A 23,662-nucleotide genomic window follows, 5' to 3' on the forward strand; every position below is an offset into this window, starting at 1 on the left:
TAATTTATTTTGTATATATTTCATATCTGTTATTTAATCCTTTTAAGCTTGTGTATTCTTTACACCCTCTTTTTTCCCAATCCATTCTCCCACATGCCTAGCATCGTTTCAGCAGTACACAATCTTTGCTGCAGCTTCCAAGTTGCACTTTGATCTTCATTTCTGTGATTTTAAAAAATATCTTCCCTTAACTCTGCCAGCACATGTTTAACTTACTTCTGTTGTTTTGTCATTATTTTCTGTTAAACTGCATGTAAGTGATTACTCATTTTTTTAAAATTCAAGAATATATTTGGTCACAATTTTGATCCAGTTCATTAGACATTTTTCTAGTAAATTTTTTTTTTCAGTTGATCAGCTGCCTAACCAGGATCTCTAGCCAAGTTCTGGTCAGGATCTCCAGCGAAGTTCTGGTTAGGATCTCCAGCCAGGTTCTGTGTCCATGTTCTCTTGCTAGGTTCTCCAGCCAGGTTCTGTCCAGGTTCTCCAGCCAGGTTCAATCACCAGGTTCTAGTCAGGTTCTCTTGCCATGTTCTATCCAGGTTCTGTAGCCAGGTTCTGTCTCTAGGTTCTTCAGCCAGGTTCTCTCGCTAGGTTCTGTCTCTAGGTTCTGTGGCCAGTTTCTGTCCAGGATCTTTTGCCATGTTCTCTCCAGAGAAGTTCTTCTGTCTCTAGGTTCTGTGTAGGTTCTGTGTCTAGGTTCCGTGTCTAATAAATATTTCTTGACCACCATTTATGTTTTCTTCTTTCTGTCCTCCTTTTTATTTCTTTTTTAAATATGTTTTTATAGAACCTGTGTTGATTCTTTTTTGATTAGGTACATTGCAATAAGGTAAGTTTTTCCTGAATCAGATATTTCTTTAAAATATTTTTATTAATTGTTTTAAGAGAGAGAGAGGAAAGGAGAGTGAGAGAGAGAAACATCAATATGAGGAGGAAACTTGGTTCAGCTGCCTCCTGCACACCCCCTACAGGGGACTGAGCCCACAACATAGGCATGCATCCCAAGCGGGAATCAAACCAGCAACCCTTCAGTGCATGGGACAATGCCCAACCGACTGAGCCACACCAACTAAGACCTGACTCGGCTATTTTTAAAAGGCAGGGGTAAGGGCCATGTCCCAGCCACGGGAATATTTTTTTGTTTTATGTTCTTTGTGAAAAAGGTTATTTTGAGCCTTCAACTTTTTCCAGCCAATTCATATTAGCACCTTAGGGCCATTTATAAACCAAAGTTACTATCCTCCTTACTGGCCTGCCAATTACTCTCTTCAAGGGTACTAATATTTTAATTGGAGAATGTTGAAGTCAGACTCACCTTAAAAGTATAAGAAATCTTCTTAAATGGACATTTCAGAAACTTTGGAAGGCTAAATAAAGGGGAATAAGGGGGAAAAAATGTTCAGTAAAGGACCTTCTCACAATACACTCATATGGCCAGCTTGGGTATCACATAACTTAGTCATACACTTTACCCTTCATCTTATTGTTCTCCAGTTGAGGAGAACTACTATCATAGAGAGAAACACCAGCTAGCCTGGCCTGAGGAAGTCAGTGATGGCTTCCCAAAGGAGATCATGCCTGACAGAAGGGACTTTCTAAGAAAAGCGATCAGTATGTGCAAAGGCTAGGAGGTACAACGATTGAAAAGTGGGTCATGGCAATGAGAACTTAACTGCTGCCCTGCAACTGAAGACTTTTCACTGAATGGGAGAAATCTATGCTACTGGGGATCAGACTGTGAGTGGTTCAGCTCCGTAGACTTATTAAGACTACAGAAGAGCAAAAGACAGCATCGCAAAGTGAATGGGGTTTTATCAGGAACAAAGAAAAGTACTTTTTCCATAGTCCTAAACTGTCAGCCTGCAAAAAATGTGCACCAAGGCAAAAAGACTTACCAGGAATGGAGATTTTTAAATTGCATGTTGCTTATATAAATCCCAAAGAAGCAGATTACAAGAATCTAATCTTCTCTGATGTGACCACAGCACTTCCATCACATAGCAAGCTGTTCAGCATATCCATTTTTGTTCAATGGGTAGCTGAGGCCACTGAAATGAACTGGGCCATTCTTGTAAAAACATCCATTTTTTGTTTTTTTTTATTTAAAATATAATACATCAAAATAGATTATACAGATTTTTAAATATATACATTTATGTAAGATTGGGGATGTTCATGAACAGAGACTGTTTTTGGAAGAAATGTACTTGAACGCAGTTTCTCTGAGGTTAGAGTTCTGTACCTGCCCTGCACATGACTGTTATCTCTAGTACCCAGAGCAGTGTCTGGCACATAGTAGGCATCCAATATACATGTGCAAAGTGAAGGGACAAATGGATGGAAAGGACACCCATTACTACAAAGTTTCTTTGGTTCTTGAGCTATTGAGTAGGTAAGGGCACCAAAAAAATGAAATAAGAACTCCAGGAAGGGAAGTCAGTTTGGGGTGGATAGGGCTGAAAAGGATGACAGATTTACAAATTGGGTTTAGGAGTCAAAAGTCAAGCTCTAGCTATTGGAGATAGCAAAAAGGTATTAAAATGAGAAATTGCTGATGTTCTTGCAAATTGAGCTTTCCTATAAAGTCAGGAAATTAAAATTATTTCTTCATGTCAAAAGAAAAAATATATAAAAATCAATAAGAAACAGCCACAAGAGAAACTACAATGGTGTCTTGGGGTGCATTTGAAAGTAGAAGGCACTTAAGCAAAAATATTTGTGTTGAGAACATTTTTAAAAATGAGATCAATTCCCAGTTTCCCAGGTAATTCCACATGTCAAGAAGTTTGTCTACTACCTACTTGACTGACTCAAGCAGGAAAATGATGATAGCAACTTGATTGACAGTCAGATAAAGCTTAGTAACTTTTCTTCAACCACCAGTCTCATAGGAGATATTAATCACTGTAGTTTGTACCTTCTACCTAATGTTTTTAAAGTAGAGCCTAGAAATTCGTGTGTTTAGATTGAAAAGAGAGAGAAAGATTTCACTCTAGGGGGTAGGGGAGGCCAGGGGATTGTCAAGGGTGGGGTGGGGGCGAAAGGACACATATGTAATACCCTTTGTAATACTTTAAGCAATAAAACAATAAAAAAAAGATTTCACTCATTCTATTTCAGAAAATATAGCCACCTTGGGACTGAATATTTCTTTTAGTCTTAGCCCAAAGGCAATCACATTAAGGGCATTACATGCACTTGGGTGATACAGATTGACCTGTGATCTAACTTATTGCATAAATTTCATTCTAAAATTTCTTTGAATTGGACATAATGACCCCATCCGTCAAGCTATCATCTGACTAGTTAAATGAAGTAGCAAAATAATCTCAGCTGGTCTCAGGTGAGTGGGAATTCAACTGTCTATTCATTTGTTTCAGATCTCTGCTGGGCCAACCAGCATTTATCTTACCTTCAGTCTCCACACAAAGACCATTAAGACCCAGGGAGAAGCTACTTTAGATGAAGCCTATAACCCAAGATGGAAACATTTAACTAGGCATACTGATTGTTCCTAATTATGCATTTTTACTCTAAAAGACCCCTCCAAAGGCCAGGAGAGCTCTCTTTAAGTTTCTTTGAAACAAAGATACATTGGGATAGAAAGTCAGTTTTCATTTAAGAAATTACAGCTATATAAACAATGTCTGTTCCCTACAAGGAAAAAAATTATAGTATTTGTCAGGAAAAAGTAAACACATTGGGGACTCTGTGACACAGTGTCACACTTCATGATCCTTTAAGCCATCTGCACAAGAAACAGATCAACAATGAAGGCAGCTCTCATAATGTTGGTAGTAGCACTTTTTTGCTTACCTTACCCATTTTCTGCTTCACATTTCAAGAGGACCTTGTTTCTACGGGTGTTGGATAGAGACAATAAGGTGATGGATCCTTCACCTTCCTCATTCTCTATACTTTCTGGAAGAAAAGTTCTCCTAAAGAAAATTAAAAAAAAAAAAAAAAAAAAAAGCTAACTTCTCTTAGGAGTTTCAGTGATTTTAGACATTCACTCTTGGTCTTGGGATCTGACCCAGTCTTAAAGCAACATTTTCCATGGAGAGCTAAAATTGGTTTTAAAACCCTTACAGAGTTTCAATCTTTCAATTTTATAAAGAAAGGTCATTTAAACACAAGAGAATATTGCTATCATCCACTATTACCCTCACTTTCCATAAGAAATGAAAATTTTAATACCAAAAGAGAAGGCAGGAAAAGCAAGAAAGAAAAGTAACCAGAGAGGAGGAGGGAAAACACAGAGGGGAAGTAGTGCTCCTAGAAGCCAGACTTCCTAAATGGAGCAGGGAACCTCATGAGCTCCCTCCTGTACTGTTTTCTTTACTCCTATCTATTTAACATAAGTGCTTATAGTAACTGGCTGGAACTTTCTGTCCCTGAAAGAATTGTAATGATTGGCATTTCTGAGGAGAAAATTGGCTAACATGCACAGCTCAGGGAGAAAATGGACCTACCCAACAGGTTTAACATTGACTCTCTCTTTCCACTCATCACCAGCCCTTCTACCCCGAGTCTGGGAATGCTGAGCTGAGCAGGGAAAGACAAGATTCCCCAACAGCCTGATGTGTTTTAGTTTTAGGACCTAACAGAGAGAAGGATGGCTCAGGAGTCAGGAGAACTGGACCAGTCTCTGTAATCTTGGAAAAGTCACCCCAATTCTCTAGTCTCATATTTTAAAATCTGTAAGATGGAAAAGTTTGGTGTTTGTGATTTGTTTTATTAATTTATTTGTAGTACTCATTTTTACATTTATTTTCATTACAGAACTCTGTTTTCAATAGAAATGCTATTTTAAAATGTATATAAATAAATAAATACATAAATAATAAGTTTATGATCTTGAGAGGAGTTCGAAGCAAGATTAGGCAGACAGGGTAAGGGGTGGAAGAAGGAGGAAGTATGGATGTGATAGCTGGAGCTAGCTGAAACCACAACATGTTGCCTTACAGAAAAACAGGGTGTCACAAGACAAGGATGTTTGTCTTGCAAGTGCAGAATGTTGCAAAAGATGGGGTTGGAAGAGAAAAGAGCACTGGGTAGATTTTGAAATTGTTGCTAGGCAAATAGAAGGAGCCAATCAGGAAGTGACATGGATAGATAAAGAGTGGGTCCATAGCAGATAAAAACCCCTAGACAAGTGAGCTTCAGCAGCAACCCTCTCTTGGGCCCCCTCCCTGTGCGTGAATAAATCCTACTACACCTCTTGCTTAAATCTTCTGGTCTGGGATTTCATTCTTCAATTTCATGAAACACAATCCCAGAAAGAACTTCTGCTCGCGGTTTAGATATCAATATGGAGGAGGGCTTGAGAGAATGCGTTCTGGAATCAGACCTGAGGTGACCCCCCGGCTTAGCTGCTCCCACCTGCTCTGAGAAGCTTTTAGTAAAACCATGGGAGAAATGGGATCTGATATCCTTCCAGCCCTCACGGCTGCTGACTCTCTATACTGGGGCTAGAGGAAGTCTACGTGGTTAACTTTTTCAAAGATGATTCTAATCTTCTGACTTACCTATTTTTATCTTGCTGTACTCTATTTTGGTGAGCCACCCGAAATCACATTTTTAGAATGCAGTGTGGTAAAATAGATTTTAAAAAATAAATAAATGTAGAATTCTGCTAAAAAATGTAGATACATGTGATATCTTAGTGGGGGAGTGGGGGAACCAATCTCAAAAGATTACATTCTGTATAATTTCATTTATATAACATTCTTGAATGACAAGATTATAGAGCTGAAGACCAAATTAGTGGTTTCCAGTGTTGTGAATTCAACTATAAAAGGCAGCACAAGAGAGTTCCTTGGAGTGATGAAATAGTTCTATATTTTGCTTGTGATTACAGAAATCTGTACATAGAATCAAATTGCATAGAACTACACACACACACACACACACACACGAGTATATTTGAACACTGAATAAAATCTGTAATCTAGCTAGCACTATTGTACCAATGTCAGCTTCTTGGTTTTGCTGTTGTACTACAGACATATAAGATGTCATCATTGGAGAAAGCTGGTGAAGAGTTCACAAGACCCCAGGTACTGTATTTTGCAATTTCCTATGAATCTGTAATTTCTGAATAATCTGAATCTATAATTAATTCAAAATACAAGGGTTAAAGAAAATAAGTAAATGCGTAGATAGAGAGTTATCTAGATAAATATAAAAGGGCCTGAGTTATTTACTTGATAACCTCTATTCTTGATTAGTGATATTGATTTGCTAAGGGCCACCCTCATTTTCCCATGGACTCATTTTATTTGTAACTAGGGGCCCAGTGCATGAATTCATGCACCTTGAAAGGAACTGTGGGCTGCGAGGCTGTGGTAGGCACAGGGGCGGGTCTTGGCCCATCCTCCGCGCCCTCACCTTGACCCTCCCGCCACAACCTCCATGGTCCCCTGTCTGCCGGCAGCCTTGCTCCCACTACCACAGCTCCCATGCGTGCTGACCCCACTTATATCCACTGACATCCTGGAGCTATTGGGGCCAGCGCCAGCAGCGGGTGCAAGCAGCAGCTGCTGCCCGATTGCCCCTCGGGAGCAGGGGGAGGTGGAGAAGCTCTCAGGGGCAATCAGGGCTGGCAGCTGCCGCTCGCACCTGCTGATGGTGCTGAGTGATCGGGACCAGCGCCAGGCACCGGCAGTGGGTGCGAGCAGGGCTGACACCAGCAGTGGGTGTGAGCGGGGCCAGTGCCAGCAGCAGATGCTAGCACCGGGTGGGACCGCGGTGTGCAGGAGCAAAGAATTTTCAGTAACCACCAGAGGCTCATCCCAATGACAGCAACCGGCACCCCACCTTGGTCTGGCAACCCCGCTCACCTGCTCCACCATCCCGCAGTGGCCAACGCTCACCAAGTTCCACACAAGCCCCCTGGTGATCAGCGAACGTCATAGCAACTGGTTGTTCAGTTGTTCGGTTGTTCCAGTTGTTCTGCTGTTTGGTCTATTTGCATATTAGCCTTTTATTAGGTAGGATGAACTGTTTTCAAAGCCTGGGAAATTAGGATGTAATAATTAGTCATGACTCAAAAGCCCATTTAGGAACATGTTAGATATGTAATCATTGCTTAGAATTGCATGTCATTCTGGGATTTCTTATTTTTGGAGGAACAATCCTATATAACAGGTCCTCAGGTTATGTCGGAGATCCATTTCTATGGTGCAATGTAACATGATTTTTGCTGTAGGTTGGAACCCACCTACATAAGCACCTATGTCACTCACATAGAGCACATACACAGCAGTAATGAAGTGAAACAGTAAAAAAAAATTAAAAGAAAGATAACAATTCCTGACCTTTACTTGTGGTAAATAAATAATAAAAAATATAAAGTACATATCTACATACGTAGAAATGACGGAATTTTTTTTTTATATATAAATAAATGGGAGATAGCAACATAACCACAAAACAACGTACATTGAGTCCTATGCAACCCGAGGACATAATAAAAGCATAATATGCTAAGTGTCTGACCCATTGGTTGACCATTGGGTCGACTGCTCAACCAGTTGCTATGATGCGCAATGACCACCAGGGGGCATATGCTCTAACTGGTAGGATAGCTTGTTACTGGGATCCAGCTGATTGGGACTGGGTGAGAGGGCCAGACATTCCCTGGACCTCTCCCATGGTCCCTTCCTGGCCAGCCGGCCCCCATCAAACCTGATCAGGACTGGGCCAGACAGCCCCAATTGATCGCCAGCCAGGCTGAGGGACCCCACCCATGCACAAATTCATGCACTGGGCCTCTAGTTGTTAATAAAGAAACATCTCCATTCAAAGATCTTTTCAACTCATATTTCAAATGACTGAAATGGGTAAAGGAAGTGAGAGGAGACACCTGGAAACCATGTATTTCTTGATACAGGAAATTACACACACACACACACACACACACACACACACACACTTCAGAGTGTTTCAAGTGTGTGCTATAACTCCTGTACTCTTTAGCTATATTCAGAGCTAGTGTGACATATGCAGGAGGGGATGGGGTTGGTAAAACCTCCTCTTTTCTCTTTGTAACAACTAAGCCAACACTGTTTTCTACTTATTTTAAGGATCATTTTGAATTTATTTTTCCACCAGAAATACTCTTTATGCTCCACAGACATTTCATAATACTTTAAATGAAGCCATGAAGGTTATTATCAAAGCAAGAGGAATTAATTAGTTTTAATTCTGTATAGGGAAAGATTTATGCCAACCATGAAAGTGTCTCCTGACTTATGACTATAAGCATGGGGCAGATATGAGCTTGTCTATAAGCAAAGAAATTTATAAACTATGGTTCTGCTTTAAATATCACTTCTATTGAGCAAAGCACTAAACAAGTCACATCAGACAAAGATAAGCTCTCCGGTAACACATATCAAGGCTATAACTGCTGAGTGAAACCAGGACTGTGGTCACTTTGGGCTATAGAATGGACCACTGGGATCCCGATGAGGATACCTAGATTATAAAAAACACTTATTTGAAGCTCTGCTGAATTAAATGTCTTGAAACTCATGGATGACAGAGTTTATACTCCTCTCAGATTTATAGTCCTCTCAGATTTATCACATAAGTGATAAAGAGCATGAAGAACAATAGAAAATGGGTCCAACTTTTAGAAGGAATATTTAGACAGGAAAGGCTTAATTCTTGAAGTACTGTGTTCTGTACGAAATAAGTATCTAAATGATTTCCTACTCTCCAAAGGTTTTCATTGAAACCAAGGAAGGGAATCCACTTTGAGGAAAAACTGTGTCAGTTAGATATGTTAGGAAAGCATTTAAATGGAGGGAGAGAACTGGTTCTGAAGACACACACAAAAAAAAATATGAAAATGTATATTAAAAAGTATAACATGTGAGCCCTGGCCAGTGTGGCTCAACTGGTTGGAAGTCCTTCCATACACCAAAAGGTAGAAGGTTCAATTCCCAGTAGTCAGGGCACATACCCAGGTTGTGGGTTTGATCCCGTCAGGGTATATGGGAGGCAATCAATCAATGTTTCTTCTCTCTCTCTCTCTCTCCCTCTCTCTCTCTCTCTCTCTCTCTCTCTCTCTTCTCTATATAAAGATCAATTAAAATATTTTTTAAAATGTATAAGGTGTGTAGTCAAGAAGATGTAGGATCAGGCTGACCTGGGAGCTCTTGGGCTTTCAGAAAGTACAGAAGGTAGTGAGGATGAAGAAAACATCTAAAGACAAGAGAAAGGGTGGAGGCACTACTTTGTCACTTGCTTGTCAGCTCTACTTAGAAAGTTCCTGTATGGCCCCTGCCTTTATTCTACCACCCAGAAATCATTGTTATAGAGCATTCAAACATGACTCCAGGGCAATGGGAGGGTGAAATATCCAAGGAACTTCAGCAGGAAAAAAATCACATGACTCAAATTTTCTCAACACTATGAAGAGACATCCACAAAGTGTGCTCATGCTACTGCTCTGGGCACTATATGGTTTTACATTTAAATCTGTGGCCTGGCTCCAAGATGACCAAATCTCTCCAAAACACTTTTGGAACCACAAAAATTTAAGAATTTTCATTACTATTATTTTTATTGTGATGATGATGATGATGATATATATGGCTGTGGACTAAATCAGCCAACAGTATTAAAGCTTAAAATGTTCCTTTTTAAACCTATATATATGCAGTCTTTGAGGTAAGACAGAAGAGAAAATGTACTCTTCAGCGTGGCCTGGACAGTCATTGTTACAATGGTCACAATAATAATCACTTATTAAATAATAGCTACATAATTATTCTTAACTCAAAACTTGACCAAAATGTGCTGATTAGTTTAACTTTTAAAATTGTCAGACTTTTTCTTTGAGTTTAGTTATTTATAAAAATATATAAGACTTGGGAAATTTCTAAAGGAATCAAATCCCAAGGTTAAAAAAAGCTTCAATGACTAACCACATGACTTGTATGTTTTTATTCATCAAATATTGATTGAGTTTCTGCTCTGGCCAGATGTTTCTACAGTACTGATGAAACAGCCACAGACGATAGCTTGTGCTTATATTCTAATAAGGAAAACAGGTGTATTTAGTTTCTTATGGCTGCTGCAACAAATGCTCACAAATGGTTATCTTAAAAACAGGAATTCTCTCGCAGTTGTGGAGACCAGAAGTCCAAAACCCAGTAATCAGCAGGCAGCTCCTACTGGAGGCTGGAGGGGAGGATCCATTCTTTGCCTCTTCCAGCTTCTGTTTGATGTCAGCATTCCTTGACTTGTAGATACATCATTCCAACCTGTGTCTCTGTCACATTGCTGTCTCCTCTTATGCCTATATTGTTTCCCTTTGAATCTTCCTTATAAGGACACTTGTGATGCCATATATTATAATCCCGAATCATCTCATCTCAATATCCCTAGTGTAATTATGTCTGTTACTATTTAAGGGTATATTCACTTTTGTCATATTTGGTAATTTTCCCATTTCTTCTTACCTTTTAAGGTGGCTACTAAAAACTTGGAGTTTTATATGTGGCTTGCATTATAATTCTACCAGGGGCCCGGTGCACGAAATTCGTGCACTGGGTGTGTGTGTGGGGGGGGGCAGGGGGAGTGTCCCTCAGGCCAGCCTGCCCCCTCTCACATACTGGGAGCCCTCAGGCGTTGACCCCCATCACCCTCCAATCGCAGGATCGGCCCCTTGCCCAGGCCTGATGCCTTGGCCAGAGGCATAGACCCCCATCACCCTCCGATCGCCTGATCGGCCCCTTGCCCAGGCCTGATGCCTCTGCCAGAGGTGTCAGGCTTGGACAGGGGACCCCCATCTCCCCCCCTCCCCCCGATCACTGGCTCTGACCCCCGCCCAGGCCTGAGGCCTCTGGCCCAGGAATCATGCCTGGGCAGGGGATCCCCATCTCCCTCTGATCGCTTGCTCCACCCCCCACCCAAGCCTGACGCCTCTGACCCAGGCTTCAGGCCTGGGCAAGGGGACCATCATATCCCCCCAATCCCAGGCTCCGCCCCCCGCCCAGGCCTGATGCCTCGGCCAGAGGAGTTGACCCTCATCACCCTCCGATCACCAATCACCGAATCGGCCCCTTGACCAGGCCTGAGGCCTCCGGCAGAGGTGTCAGGCCTGGGCAGGGGACCCCCAGCTCCCCGCGGTTGCAGGCTCCGCCCCTGCCCAGGCCTAACGCCTCTGGCCAAGGCGTCCAGCCCGGGCAGCGGGGACCCGCAGCTGCAGCGGCCCAGCGATCATGGGCTCTGCTTTAGGCCCAGGCAAGGGACCCCTAGCTCCTGGGACTGCCAGCTTCAACCGTGCCCAGCTCCCATCGCTGGCTCCACCCCTACTTCCTGCTATCACTGGCCAGGGCGGCAAAGGCGCCTGATTCTCTGATCATGGCTGCCCCCCAGTTCTTAGCTCCCCCCTGGGTTTCAGATCACTGTCAGTGGCAGGGGGCTTCTTCCTGCTTTCCCTTTCACCTCCCTGCAGTGTGCCTACATATGCAAATTAGCCGCCATCTTGTTGGCAGTTAACTGCCAATCTTAGTTGGCAGTTAATTTGCATATAGCCCTGATTAGCCAATGAAAAGGGTAGCGTTGTACGCCAATTACCATTTTTCTCTTTTATTAGTGTAGATAGAATAGTACTATCCTAGAACATCTACTAGACAATTCAATGCTGTCCTTGACAATTTACTCTTTAACGGGGTTGTTCCATACCTTCTCAAAATTGGTTCTTCTCCATCCTCCTCATTCTTAGCTGATAACCTTGCTTCTGATTGCACAGGGGAAATAAAAGCCATCAGAAGTGCATGTTCATCTTCACACTAGCAGATGGACCTTATATCTGTGTTCCCTTTTGTTGTAAGGAAGAACTTCCCTGCTCCTGCTCCTACCTGAGGCTACTTCCTCTCTCTGAAATCAAGAAAACAACAACAGCAACAACAAAAAGATATTACTCAGACTAATGTCAAATAATTTACTAGGAGTTTGTGGTTTCAGACCATATATTTAAATCTTTAATTCATTTTGAGTTTATTTTTGTATGTGGTGTAATAAAGTGGTCCAGTACCATTTTTTTCATGTATCTGTCCAGTTTTTCCAATACCATTTGAAGAGACTGTAGGTGTCTATCACTAGATAAATAGATAAAAAAGGTGTGGTAAATATACAACACAATGGAATATTACACAGCAATAAAAAATTATGAAATTTTGCCATTTGCAACAACATGAATGGACCTAGAGAATATCATGCTAAGTGAAATAAGTCAGACAGAGAAAGACAAATACTGTATGGTCTCAGTTATATGTGGAATCTGAAAAACAAAACAAAAACAGACCCATAAAAACAGAGACTAAATGGATGGTTACCAGAAAGGAAGGAGTGGAGGGGTGGGTGAAAAATATGAAGGGAATATAGTCAATAATATTGTGATAAGTTTGCACTGTGATCATATTTAAGGTATAAAAATGTCAAATCATTATTTTGTACAGCTGAAACTAATATTATATATCAACTGTACTTAAATAAAAAGAGAAATTTTAAAAATTAAAAAAATAATAAAGTTTTCTTCACCAATTAAACAAAACAAACCCATGTGCAGACATGGAGTAGGCAGAGTTGGTCTTGGTCAGGAATGGAGTTTGCCATAGCATTCAACCAAAGGAAAATAACAGAAGGAAATTGGTGGCATAGACAATCAAATGTTATACAGACTGACCATAGAAAGTAAGCTACAAAAGTAAGAATTGGGGTGGGGGATGCAAAAAGGTGGTAAGGGCAATGGAAATTATAGTAAGAGCTTTTAGAACTGTAGCTGCTATATAATATACAAAATGTCAAGATGCCTGCCCTCAGTAAGCCAATCTTGGACAGCCCTGCTATAAGATAGTATATGATAAATGCCTGCTTGGTATCACAAAATGTACTTCATGTGAGTTCACAGAAGGAAGAGCTCATGTCCTACTAGGATGTCCCAGGAGGGTTCATGGAGGTTGGGGGTGGGCAAATAAGGTCTAGAAAGATACACAATATTTTAATTGGTCTATGGGAAACACACTGCAAAGTGGGGGAAAGCATAAGCATGCATAAAAAAAACAAAAACACTCAACATTTCTTGAGGTAAGAGAAAAAAATCTTAATATTGATGTTGATTGAGAAAGCTACAGTTCACAATTGGGAAAGCAGCCTACAAATAATGACAGGTCTTTAGCGAAGAGTCCTGGGTAATTTCCCTAGAGAAAGACTGAGCAATAAAAGACAGTAACACTCTCAGGACATGAAGTGTCCTAGGAGTAGGAAAACTAAAAGGCAAAAACTATTCCCAAGAAATAAATGCTCTTCCTTTCTGACCCACTTTCCCTCCAGTGGTTCTCAACCTTCTGGCCCTTTAAATACAGTTGCTCATGTTGTGACCCAACCATAAAATTATTTTTGTTGCTACTTTATAACTGTAATGTTGCTACTGTTATGAATCATAATGTAAATATCTTATATGCAGGATGGTCTTAGGCGAGCCCTGTGAAAGGGTCGTTCGATGCCAAAGGGTTTGCGACCCACAGGTTGAGAACCGCTGCCTTACACACACTCACACACACACACACGCACCTTTCATTTTTCATTTAGAATTGTTTCTTACATTTAATTTTCTGCTATGAAAATGGTCAGTTACATTTACAGAAAAGCAATATATTTACCTTTCATCCTCAGATTCTGGAAGAAAATATTTGGAAGCAATAGGATTAGAGTATGTGGGATCTAAAAGGCTTTGATTACTATTAACACTTTCTTTTTTAATAGTAGATGTACTCTCACCATACAGATCCAGTTTTTCATTCCTCTAGGAAACAAGATGCACAAATACATTGTGCTCTTTTTTTTTTTCTAAATTTGATGTCATTCCTATTTTATTTTTAAGGAAAAAGTAGCATTTCAATGTACTTTGGTTTTCAACATAGTCATCATTAAACAACAAGAAATGTAGTTTCTCCTAAGCTTGTGCAGATCATTGTTGTGGAAATAGTCACCCTCTTTTTGCATAACCATAAATATTTAGGAAAACCTGCCAGTATATTCAACCCCTCCCATTTTTCAAAAGAATTTCCTACTTCAAGTGGAATATTTAGAAACAGTAAGAAGGGCTAGATGTTTCCATATGACTTTAATAATACTGTAGTATTTGTATTCACATACCATATATCGCTGGTACTTCATAGCTCATTATCATTCAAAATTTACAAGGCAGTATATGAAAGCACAAGGTTTAGAAGCAGCTCTTCTCCTGCCCAACAGTAAGTTATTAATGCCAGGATTGAGACTCATAATTACCAACATATGTGGTCCTACAATAGCTTGAGATCAGTCTCATAACAAAAAATAAAGTGCTCAGTAAGTACAATATATCAATTACCAACACCCCATTTATTCAAGATAATTTTAAGAAACATGTATCTTTAATCATATGAATAATCCCCATATTAAACCTCATAGGTCTACATGAATATAAATATAGATTCATGTATCATTCAATTAAAGTGAATACTTAATAAGAATTAATAAATATTTATATACATATAGAATCCAATTAGTTCCACCATGTAGAATATGTTTCCATCAAAAAAGTCATCAAATATGACAACATATTTAAAAATGTGAAGTACTGTTTCAAAAATTTTTCACCAACATGCTATAAGGGTACAGATGCCACTGGTCAAACTGCTATATATTTTATCAAGTGTCTCTTTAGTGAGAATCAAAACATCCATAGTTTGCTGATTCAATCAGGAAGGTAAGGTCCCTAGTTTTCTTAGCAGTGCTTAGCTGTGGTTTTGATTCCAGTGTTCTGAGCACTCATGTGTCTGGGAGATTCTGTAAGATCTGTCTCAACGAAGCACAGGCTACCACATGAGCATCAGAAGGAAGGTTAGCAAGTGACTGAATCAACTTCTTAACTATTGTCTTCAAACACTGGTGAGCAGCATTCAAATCTCTGTCAAACTGCTGTCCTTCGATCTGTAGAGCCAGATGACTGCAGATGTTTCTAAACTCAACACTGTCCTGAAAGGAACAGCAAAAACCAACAAGCAATTAGACAGATTGTTGAGGACATTTGTTTTATACTTTGTGTACCCAGCTTCCATACCCATCTCTTCTGATGACAGCACTCTGACTTTTCTCCCAGAGAACTGCTCTCCTCCATTCTCAGCCTGTGTGGTTTGACCAAAGCTGACTCCACGCCACAACTCCAGGGACCAGGCTAATCAGAGCATATCATGCTTCAGCCACTTGGATTCATTAAGGATGGACAGGTGACTCAACACAGGCCAATAAGCCACAGTCCCAGAATATTTGCTAGACTGGGAAAGAGAAACACTTTTTAACTGAAGCTGTTGGAAAATATCTTGCTACCACAGGGGAGAATCCAAGTTACAATGATGCCAACACAGAGAAAACTAGACCCAAGAAATTTAAAAAGACTGATTCTAATAACATTTTCTGAACATGTCAACTTAGCCATATGTAAATAAACTCCAGGATTTTCTGTTTATCTGAGTCAACAATTATCCCTTTTTACTTAAGCCATTTGAAGTTGAATTTCTGTTACTTGTTCCTAACAGAGCTTTGACAAATACACAAATAGCCTCTGTTCCTGTTATTCTGTACTCACTTTCTTCAAGTTTCCAATATAGGATTTAGGATTGAACAGGGTCTCAAGAAATTTCCAGTGCAAATTTAGAAAAAAATAGTTCCTAGGTGGCTTAAAACAAGGAAATAAATGAATAGATTTTTAATCCCAAAATGTTTCATATTCTAAAATACATTGCATGTAAATGGTACACTGAAATTACTCCACATTACATGGTTTATTTTAAAATCAATGGAAATGATTTCCCACAGACTTCTGGGTCTGGCAACATGGCATGTTTATTTTCTTCAAAACCTCTTGCTACTAAATGAATGCTAAATAAAATAGAACAAACATCCTTTTTGCACTTGCAGGAAAGTAATGGAAATCCCCAAGGGCCAGGAATAAAAGTAGATTATTTTAACTGCCCGCCAATACCCATCAGAAAAAGAAAATCAGTCTCGCTCTTAAACTGAGTTTAGGATGAGGGTGAAGTTTTCCCAAGAATGTGTAACTATGGGCCTGTACTACACAGAAGTTTAAGTTTGGAGTTGCCTTCTACATCATATACATGTTCTGGGAACACTCATGCTAAGAAATTAACTTCAAAATTGGAACTCGGCTGAAATATCCATGGACACGAGGAAAAGCAAACAAAAACCTATTCCACAGAACATGTCCACAACCCACGCCCCACTGTGGTATTCCCATAATGCTCTGTCAAAGACAAGCTCTGTATATGAAATTTAAAATACAATTCACCATGATATAGCAGATATAATGCAGGGCGATATTAAATTACAAAAGTTTCAAATATAAACTATAAAATATGCTTAAAATGATTAAAGATATAAAAGAAGGAATAAAAAACTTTTTAAGAAAAATCAGGCCCTAACGGGTTTGGCTCAGTGGATAGAGCATTGGCCTGCAGACTGAAGGGTTTCAGGTTCGATTCCAGTCAAGGGCATGTACCTTGGTTGTGGGCACATCCCCAGAAGGGGGTGTGCAGGAGGCAGCTGATGGATGTTTCTCTCTCACCAATGTTTCTTACTCTCTATCCCTCTCCCTTCCTCTCTGTAAAAAAAATCAATAAAAAATATTTTTTTAAAAAAGAAAGAAAAATCAGGCTTGAAAAAGAACCAAATACAACTTCTAGAAATGACAACTATCATGACAAATTAAATACTCAATGGACAGTTTAAACACTTGAATAAATACATCTGAAGTGAAAATTAGTAAACAGGATGATAAATGTGAGAAAATTGCCCAGAATAAAAAATAAACAGAGGGAAGATGGGGTGGAGGGATAGGGAGAGATTAACCAGGGAATTTGTATGCATATATACATAGCCCATGGACACAGACAATAGTGTGATGAAGAACCAAGAAGGGTGGGTACAGGGTGGAGGGGGTCAATGGGAAAAAAAGGGGACATCTGTAATACTTTCAACAATAAAGAAATTTAAAAAAAGAAAAATAACAAAACTCCACAACTCAAAAAAAATAAGAAAAGTTAAAGTCATGGGAAATATGAATGAGAGGTTAAGCAACATGGATGACAGAATGCCGAAGTACAATGAATGCATAACCAGAAGAGAAAAGAGAATCATGAATAAGATTATCCAATTCTGATCCAAAACATGAATCCTTAGATTCAGGAAATAAACCAAGCCTTGTACAGAGTAAGTTAAATGAGACACAAATCTAAACTCAATAAGGCAAAACTACCCTTAAAAGTAACCAGAGAAAATAGACAAACAGATTTTAAGGGATGACAAGACAGACAATGAACTTCTAAGCTACAATTGAACATAGAAAAAAATAGAATAATATTGCCAAATAACTTTCAACCTAGAATTTTTTTTTAATCTAAGTGAACTACTAGGGCAAAATTAATATATCTTCATTTAGAAGGACAAAGGAGTTACCACAAATAGACTCTCACTGTCAGATCTTCCTCAAGATATAATTCAGAAAGAGGAAATTCAATGCAAAAGGAAAGAATGAAATACAAGAAGCAACAGTGAATGAAGAAACTTAAAAATAAGTTATAAATCTAAAGAATTGATTGTTCAAAACAAAAATCATAACAACTAACTTGGAGTTTACAAAAGCAAGATGATTCAAAATGCTGAATAGTAGTAATATGTAGGATGAAGAGATATTTTAAGGCCTTGCATTTATTCAAGAGAAAGATGGCAAAATTGATAAATTTCAGATTTTTTAATTATGTACATGAGAAATGTAAGCATTATTATTAAAGTAGAGAAACAATATATACAACTTCAGAATTAGCAGAGGGAAGGTACATTAAAACTTTATTGATCCTATCTATAAAGGTAAAAATGAAAAAATACACAAACATAAAGCAAGGTGAGTAGAAAGCACCAACAAGACACCTTTGAAATATATAGTGGTAACCAGACTGTATTTTAAAAATCTATATGCTTTTTAAAAAATTTTTAAACTAAAAGTACCTAAAGATTGAAAGTAAATGAATACTAACATATATATCAAGCACAGAAGACAAAATAAAGCCAGAAAAATCATTATTAAGTATAAAATAAACCTCAATTAATAGAAGAAATTATTCCCCTAAGGAGATATAACAATTTTGTACTTGTGTGTGCCTACTATGATAACCTCAATTTACATTCAATCCACAAACATACAGACATTTTAGTTCAGCTTTCTCAGAACCTGACAGATCAAACAACATAATAATCAGCTTGGAGAGAAAAGATAGAAACACTAATCACAACCTTGGTCCAATGGAGATAAGCAAATATACATTATTCTCAAAAATATATAAAATATCTATGAATGCTAACTATATTATAATATGTCACAATGCAAATCTCAATGTATATAAAAAGTCTATGTTATACAAATCACAATGCAATAAATGAGAAATCAATAACATAGATAACCTTCCCAAAACATGTATTACTTAGCAAGCTACTTGTAAATAATTCATGGTTCAGTGAAAAAAAAATTAAAATTTTAAAATACTTTATACTGAACAATTATGAAAATACTATAACACAAATTTATGGGATATGGGTACAGTGAGAAATGCTAGACTTAAATGCTTATATACTAAAGAATAATTCCCAAAAAACCATGAGATAAGAATTCAACTCAATAATTCAGGAAAAGAAAATAAATAATTCAAAATAAAATAAAAGGTAGAACTAAAATTGAACCAATGTTTGATGAAGAACTAGAGTTTTCTTCCTAATTCTTAATAGAAAAACAAAGCTATTCTTCTCCCTAATAAAGACTTTGTCATGATGCCCTGGTCAGGTGGCTCGGTTGTAGCATCATCCTGCACACCAAAAAGTTGCAGGTTCAATTCCTGAGTGAGGCACATGCAGGAGGCAACTGATAGGTATTTCTCTCTCACACCAATGTTTCTTTCTTTCTTTATTTCTCTCTCCTCTGTCTCTCTTCCTCTGTCTAAAATCAAAACCATATCCTTGGGTGAAGATTTAAAAAAAAAATAAAGCTTTCCCTCCCCCTAAAAAACAATAACAAAAAATAGAAAAACAAACAAACACTGTCACTTAAGTGAGAAGAACCTGGGTTTCTGGCAAAATGTTTAATAGAGAACATCTTCCAAGAAGCAAAACAAACATCCATTTCTTCAATTCAGCAAACAGTGGCAGTAGGACCCTAGTGTGAGCTAGGCATAGGATAGAAAACTAAACATGCTACAGGCCCTTTACTCAAGGCTTCACAGGCTACCACACGCTTCGGTTTCTTCTCTTTATTTTTTTTAATATATTTTATTAATTTTTTACAGAGAGGAAGGGAGAGGGGTAGAGAGCTAGAAACATCGATGAGAGAGAAACATCGATCAGCTGCCTCCTGCACACTCCCCACTGGGGATGTGCCCGCAACCAAAGTACATGCCCTTGACCGGAATCGAACCTGGGACTCTTGAGTCCACAGGCTGACGCTCTGTCCACTGAGCCAAACCGGTTAGGGTGGTTTCTTCTCTTTAAAGCATTCTTGCTTCCCTGCTGTTGTGTGTTACTCATTTTTCCTCAGAAGGTATCAAGGGGCTACTTAGATAATCTGCCCCATAGTTTATAGGGCAATCTATATTGCGGGAGCACATTGCTTGGGAATGGGCAAGTCTGGGAAAGATGACTCTGGACTACTTGCCATAGATCCACATCAAGGAAAATAGTCCGCTTGTTTTACAGAAGTGATCCAACTCTAAGTACAAAGTGGGAGGATCAAAGACAACTTGCAAAGGGAAATTCAAAATAGAAGGAACCACTGAGATGTGTGCGGACACGTGCCTATTAGCCAGTGTGCAAAGGCATTTGTCACTCAGAAAAGATGAAAATGCCCTTACAATATATTTGTGGGCCTAATATCTGTAGTCAATGTCACACTTACTATAAAGAATCAAAGAAGGCTTCGTTTGGAGAAATTATACATAAAATAAAATTCTACTGCTTGGCTACACTGATCCCTGAGGTCCTAGGTAAACTTCAGATCTCTGGCAAACTTTGCAAAGTCTCTTTATTTTACTATTTTAATACAGTATTTCCTTTTAATCCTTTCTCAAATATATTAACAGTCAAAGAAAACAAATGAATAGGAATAGCTTTCCATGGACTCTTAAGCCAGGGAAGGGAAAAATAAAGCAAGTGGTTGCTTCTCTTCCTTTCTGGAAGGTCTGAAGGCCAACTATGGATCCAGTCACAATGGCCTCCACCCAAACCTCTAATGATTCTGCTGTATAAGGTGGGGCCACAAGTCACAGTGTTGAGGCAACAGCGTATTCAGTGGCTCATGGGCTTTCAGTAGAAATTCACATGATCAATATTGGTGATGATTTTACTTATGTGCTTTCATTCAATGATAGAGCACATCCTCCCAGCAAGTTCTTTTATTTAGCAAGTTCCAGGTGCTTTCAGAAATGATGTAATACCCTACACTGGGATGTGGGTGCATTGCCCGAATTAGAACACTGAAGCTGAGCAATCTAAAAGTGCTTTTGGAACTTCTAAAGCCTTATGTAATTTCAGAGTCTGGATATGAAATGTGTTGATTCCTACAGTGGTCCGAACTGATGGCCAGCAATTACATTGTAAAGTGAGGTGGTAACTCAACTCACATACTAGAATAATGGCCTCAACTTGTTTGATTCAGTTAATGAATCAGCTAATTTTATATCAGGTCTCCACTATCTGATTGACTACATGGAATAAAAGGCAGTAAGATATGTATTTCTTTGGATAAATACCCCAGAAGTAAAATTGCTGGGTCATAAGGTAGTTCTATTTTTAATTTATTGAGGAACCTCTGGAATATTTTCCACAGTGGCTACACCTATTGGCAATTACATCAACAATACATGAGTGTTCCCTTTCCTCCACACCCTCACCAATACTTGTTTGTTGATTTACTGATGATAGCCATTCTGACAGGTATGAGGTGAAAACACTAACTTGAAAAGATATATGGATCCCTGTGTTCACTGCGGCATTGTTTACAATAGCCAAGATGTGGAAGCAACCTAAGTGTCCATCAACGGACGATTGGAAATAGAAGATGTGGTACACGTATACAATGGAATATTACTCAGCCATAGAAAAGAATGAAATCTTATCATTTGTAACAGCATCGATGGACTTAGAGGGTATTATGCCAAGTGAAATAAGTCAGAGAAAAAAAAAATACCATATGATTTCACTTACATGTGGAATCTAAAGATAAAACGAGTGAGCAAACAAAACAGAAATAAACACATAGATACAGAGAATAAATTGATGGTTGCCAGGTAGGAGGGGGAGTGAGGGAATAAGTAAAAAAGGTCAATGGATTAAGAAATACAAATTGGGAGTTACAAAGTAGTCATAGGGATATGAAGTACAGCACAGGGAATCTAGTTGATAATATTGTAATAACTGTGTAGAGGGATCATTTCATAATGTATATAAATGTCCAACCACTATGCTGTATACCTAAAACTAATATAAAATAATATTAAATGCCAACTCTAATTGAAAAATAAATAAATAAATAAAAATAAAGGCAGTAAGATATGGCACTTGTTCTCTAAAGAGTTTGTAAACTAGTAAGGAGAATGAGACACATAGAGCATATATACCAACGTCCAATGAAATGTGATGAGGGCTATAGTAATAAACACAAAAACCCAATCCTATATAGGAACAGACATTTCTAGACTCATTATCTAAGCAATGCACTAGGTTCATACAGATCTCCTTCGAATGTGTAAAACCTTTCTATAGCATACTTGATGTGTGGTTGTCCGAAATTATCTTGGTTGCACTAGAGCAACTCATGTGCTTAGGAGGCAACCCATGGCTCTAGTTTTTAGAACATTTCTTCCAATGTTTAGCTGAAATCTGCTATGTGGCTTCCCAATATGCCCATGTCCTGACCCTCAGAACCCAGAGCATATTACCCTACATTGCCAAAGGGACGCTATAGGTGTTGGGTAGGACAGGCAGCCTCAGGCAGCTACAGACCCTGAGGAAGCACAGCCCATTCCCGCATAAGCACTGGACTTGCTATCAGAGCCCTGGTTCTGCGCCTTTGATGGGCCATCTGTGGACAAGACATTTTATCTATGGGATGTTCAGTTTTCTCATCTGTAAAATGGAAACAGTAATAACTGCCATATGGAGGGATGTGAATATCAAATTAGCCCATGGATTTGCAAACTCATTGTATTTATAAAGCACGCATCAGTCTAAGGTTATAAGTGAAGGACTCTGCTAGATGGAAGGTCAGTAAGAAGGAAAGGAGGGGAAGGAAGGAGAGAAAAGAAAAATATGTTCCACAGAAACTTGGAATCTAGTTGGTAATATGAAACTATTTAAATTGTTCAGCAGAGCTGTCACACACAATTAAATTTAGGCTCAGAAAGAGTGGCTGAGCTCACCTCACATCCATTAGGCTGGCTACCATAAAAAGAAACTGAAACTAAATTTTGGTAAGAATGTGAAAAACGTGGAACCCTTGTGCACTGCTGGTGGGAAGGTAACATCAAGCAACCATTCTAGAGAGAATGGAGATTCCTCAATAAAAGTAAAAATGAAATTAACATGTGGTCCATCAATTCCATTTCTGGGTATATATCCAAAGGAACTAAAAGCAAGATCTCTAAGAGCTATTTGCAAACCCATGTTCATAGCAGCACTATTCTCAATAGCCAAGAGGTGGAAGCAGTTCAAGTATCCATGAATGGATAAACAAAATGTGGTATATACATACAATGGAATACTATTCAACCTTAAAAAGGAATGCAATTCTGACTTATGCTACAACATGAATTAACCTTGAGGATATAATGCTAAATGAAACAAATCACACCAAAAAGAGACAAATACCATATGATTCCACTTGCATGTGGTATCTAGAGTAGTCAAACACATAGAAACAGAAAGTAGAATGGAAGTTGCCAGGGCTGGGGGGGAGGAGGAAAATGGGGAGTTACTGTTTAATAGGTATAGAGTTTCAGATTTGCAAGATGGAAACATTATGGACATTGCTTGAACAACAATGTTAATGTACTTGACACTAGTGAACTATACACTTAAAATGGTAAATTTTATGTTATGCATTTTTTACCACAATAAAAAAAAATTTTAATGCAGTTGAGGCCATCAGAGTGCTGCCAAGGGCATGCAGAAGGGCATGAAGGTTTGTATGAGGCATCAGAAAAATGTTGGGTTGGGAGGACTGTACAGACACTATAAGTTAGGTGGTGTTGAGAAAAGCAGTATCCTATCTAATAATAGAGAAACATGGTAATTAGCCATAACTTCACTACCCTTCCCATTGGCTAATCAGCGAGATATGCAAATTAACTGCCAGCCAAGATGGTGGCCGGCAGCCAGGCAGCTGAAGCGAACATGAACATGAGGCTTGCTTACTCCAGTGATGGAGGAAGTCAACGTTCCCCGCCTGCCGCAGCTCAGCTCTGAGCTCCGGATGAAACAATGTTGCAATTATAGAACCTAAACAAACCCCAGAAACCTGCTTTCAGCCAGCGCAGCC

General features: G+C 38.9%; 1 protein-coding gene across 1 annotated transcript in view; it reads right to left on the bottom strand.

Moving 5' to 3' along the window:
- Window positions 1-14,132: 14,132 nt before the first annotated feature.
- DLEU7 (deleted in lymphocytic leukemia 7) overlaps window positions 14,133-23,662 on the bottom strand; it is a gene marked incomplete at its 5' end in the record, with an annotated part of 31,913 nt that continues 22,383 nt past the window's right edge. Inside the window, one exon of the mRNA XM_081082805.1 lies at window positions 14,133-15,045. Within this exon, the coding sequence (XP_080938931.1) occupies window positions 14,839-15,045 (207 nt within the window). The 3' untranslated portion in view covers window positions 14,133-14,838. The remainder of the gene's footprint in view (window positions 15,046-23,662) is intronic.

This window comes from Myotis nattereri, assembly GCF_964212035.1.
Source record: "Myotis nattereri genome assembly, chromosome: 2".
Classification (NCBI taxonomy): domain Eukaryota; kingdom Metazoa; phylum Chordata; class Mammalia; order Chiroptera; family Vespertilionidae; genus Myotis; species Myotis nattereri.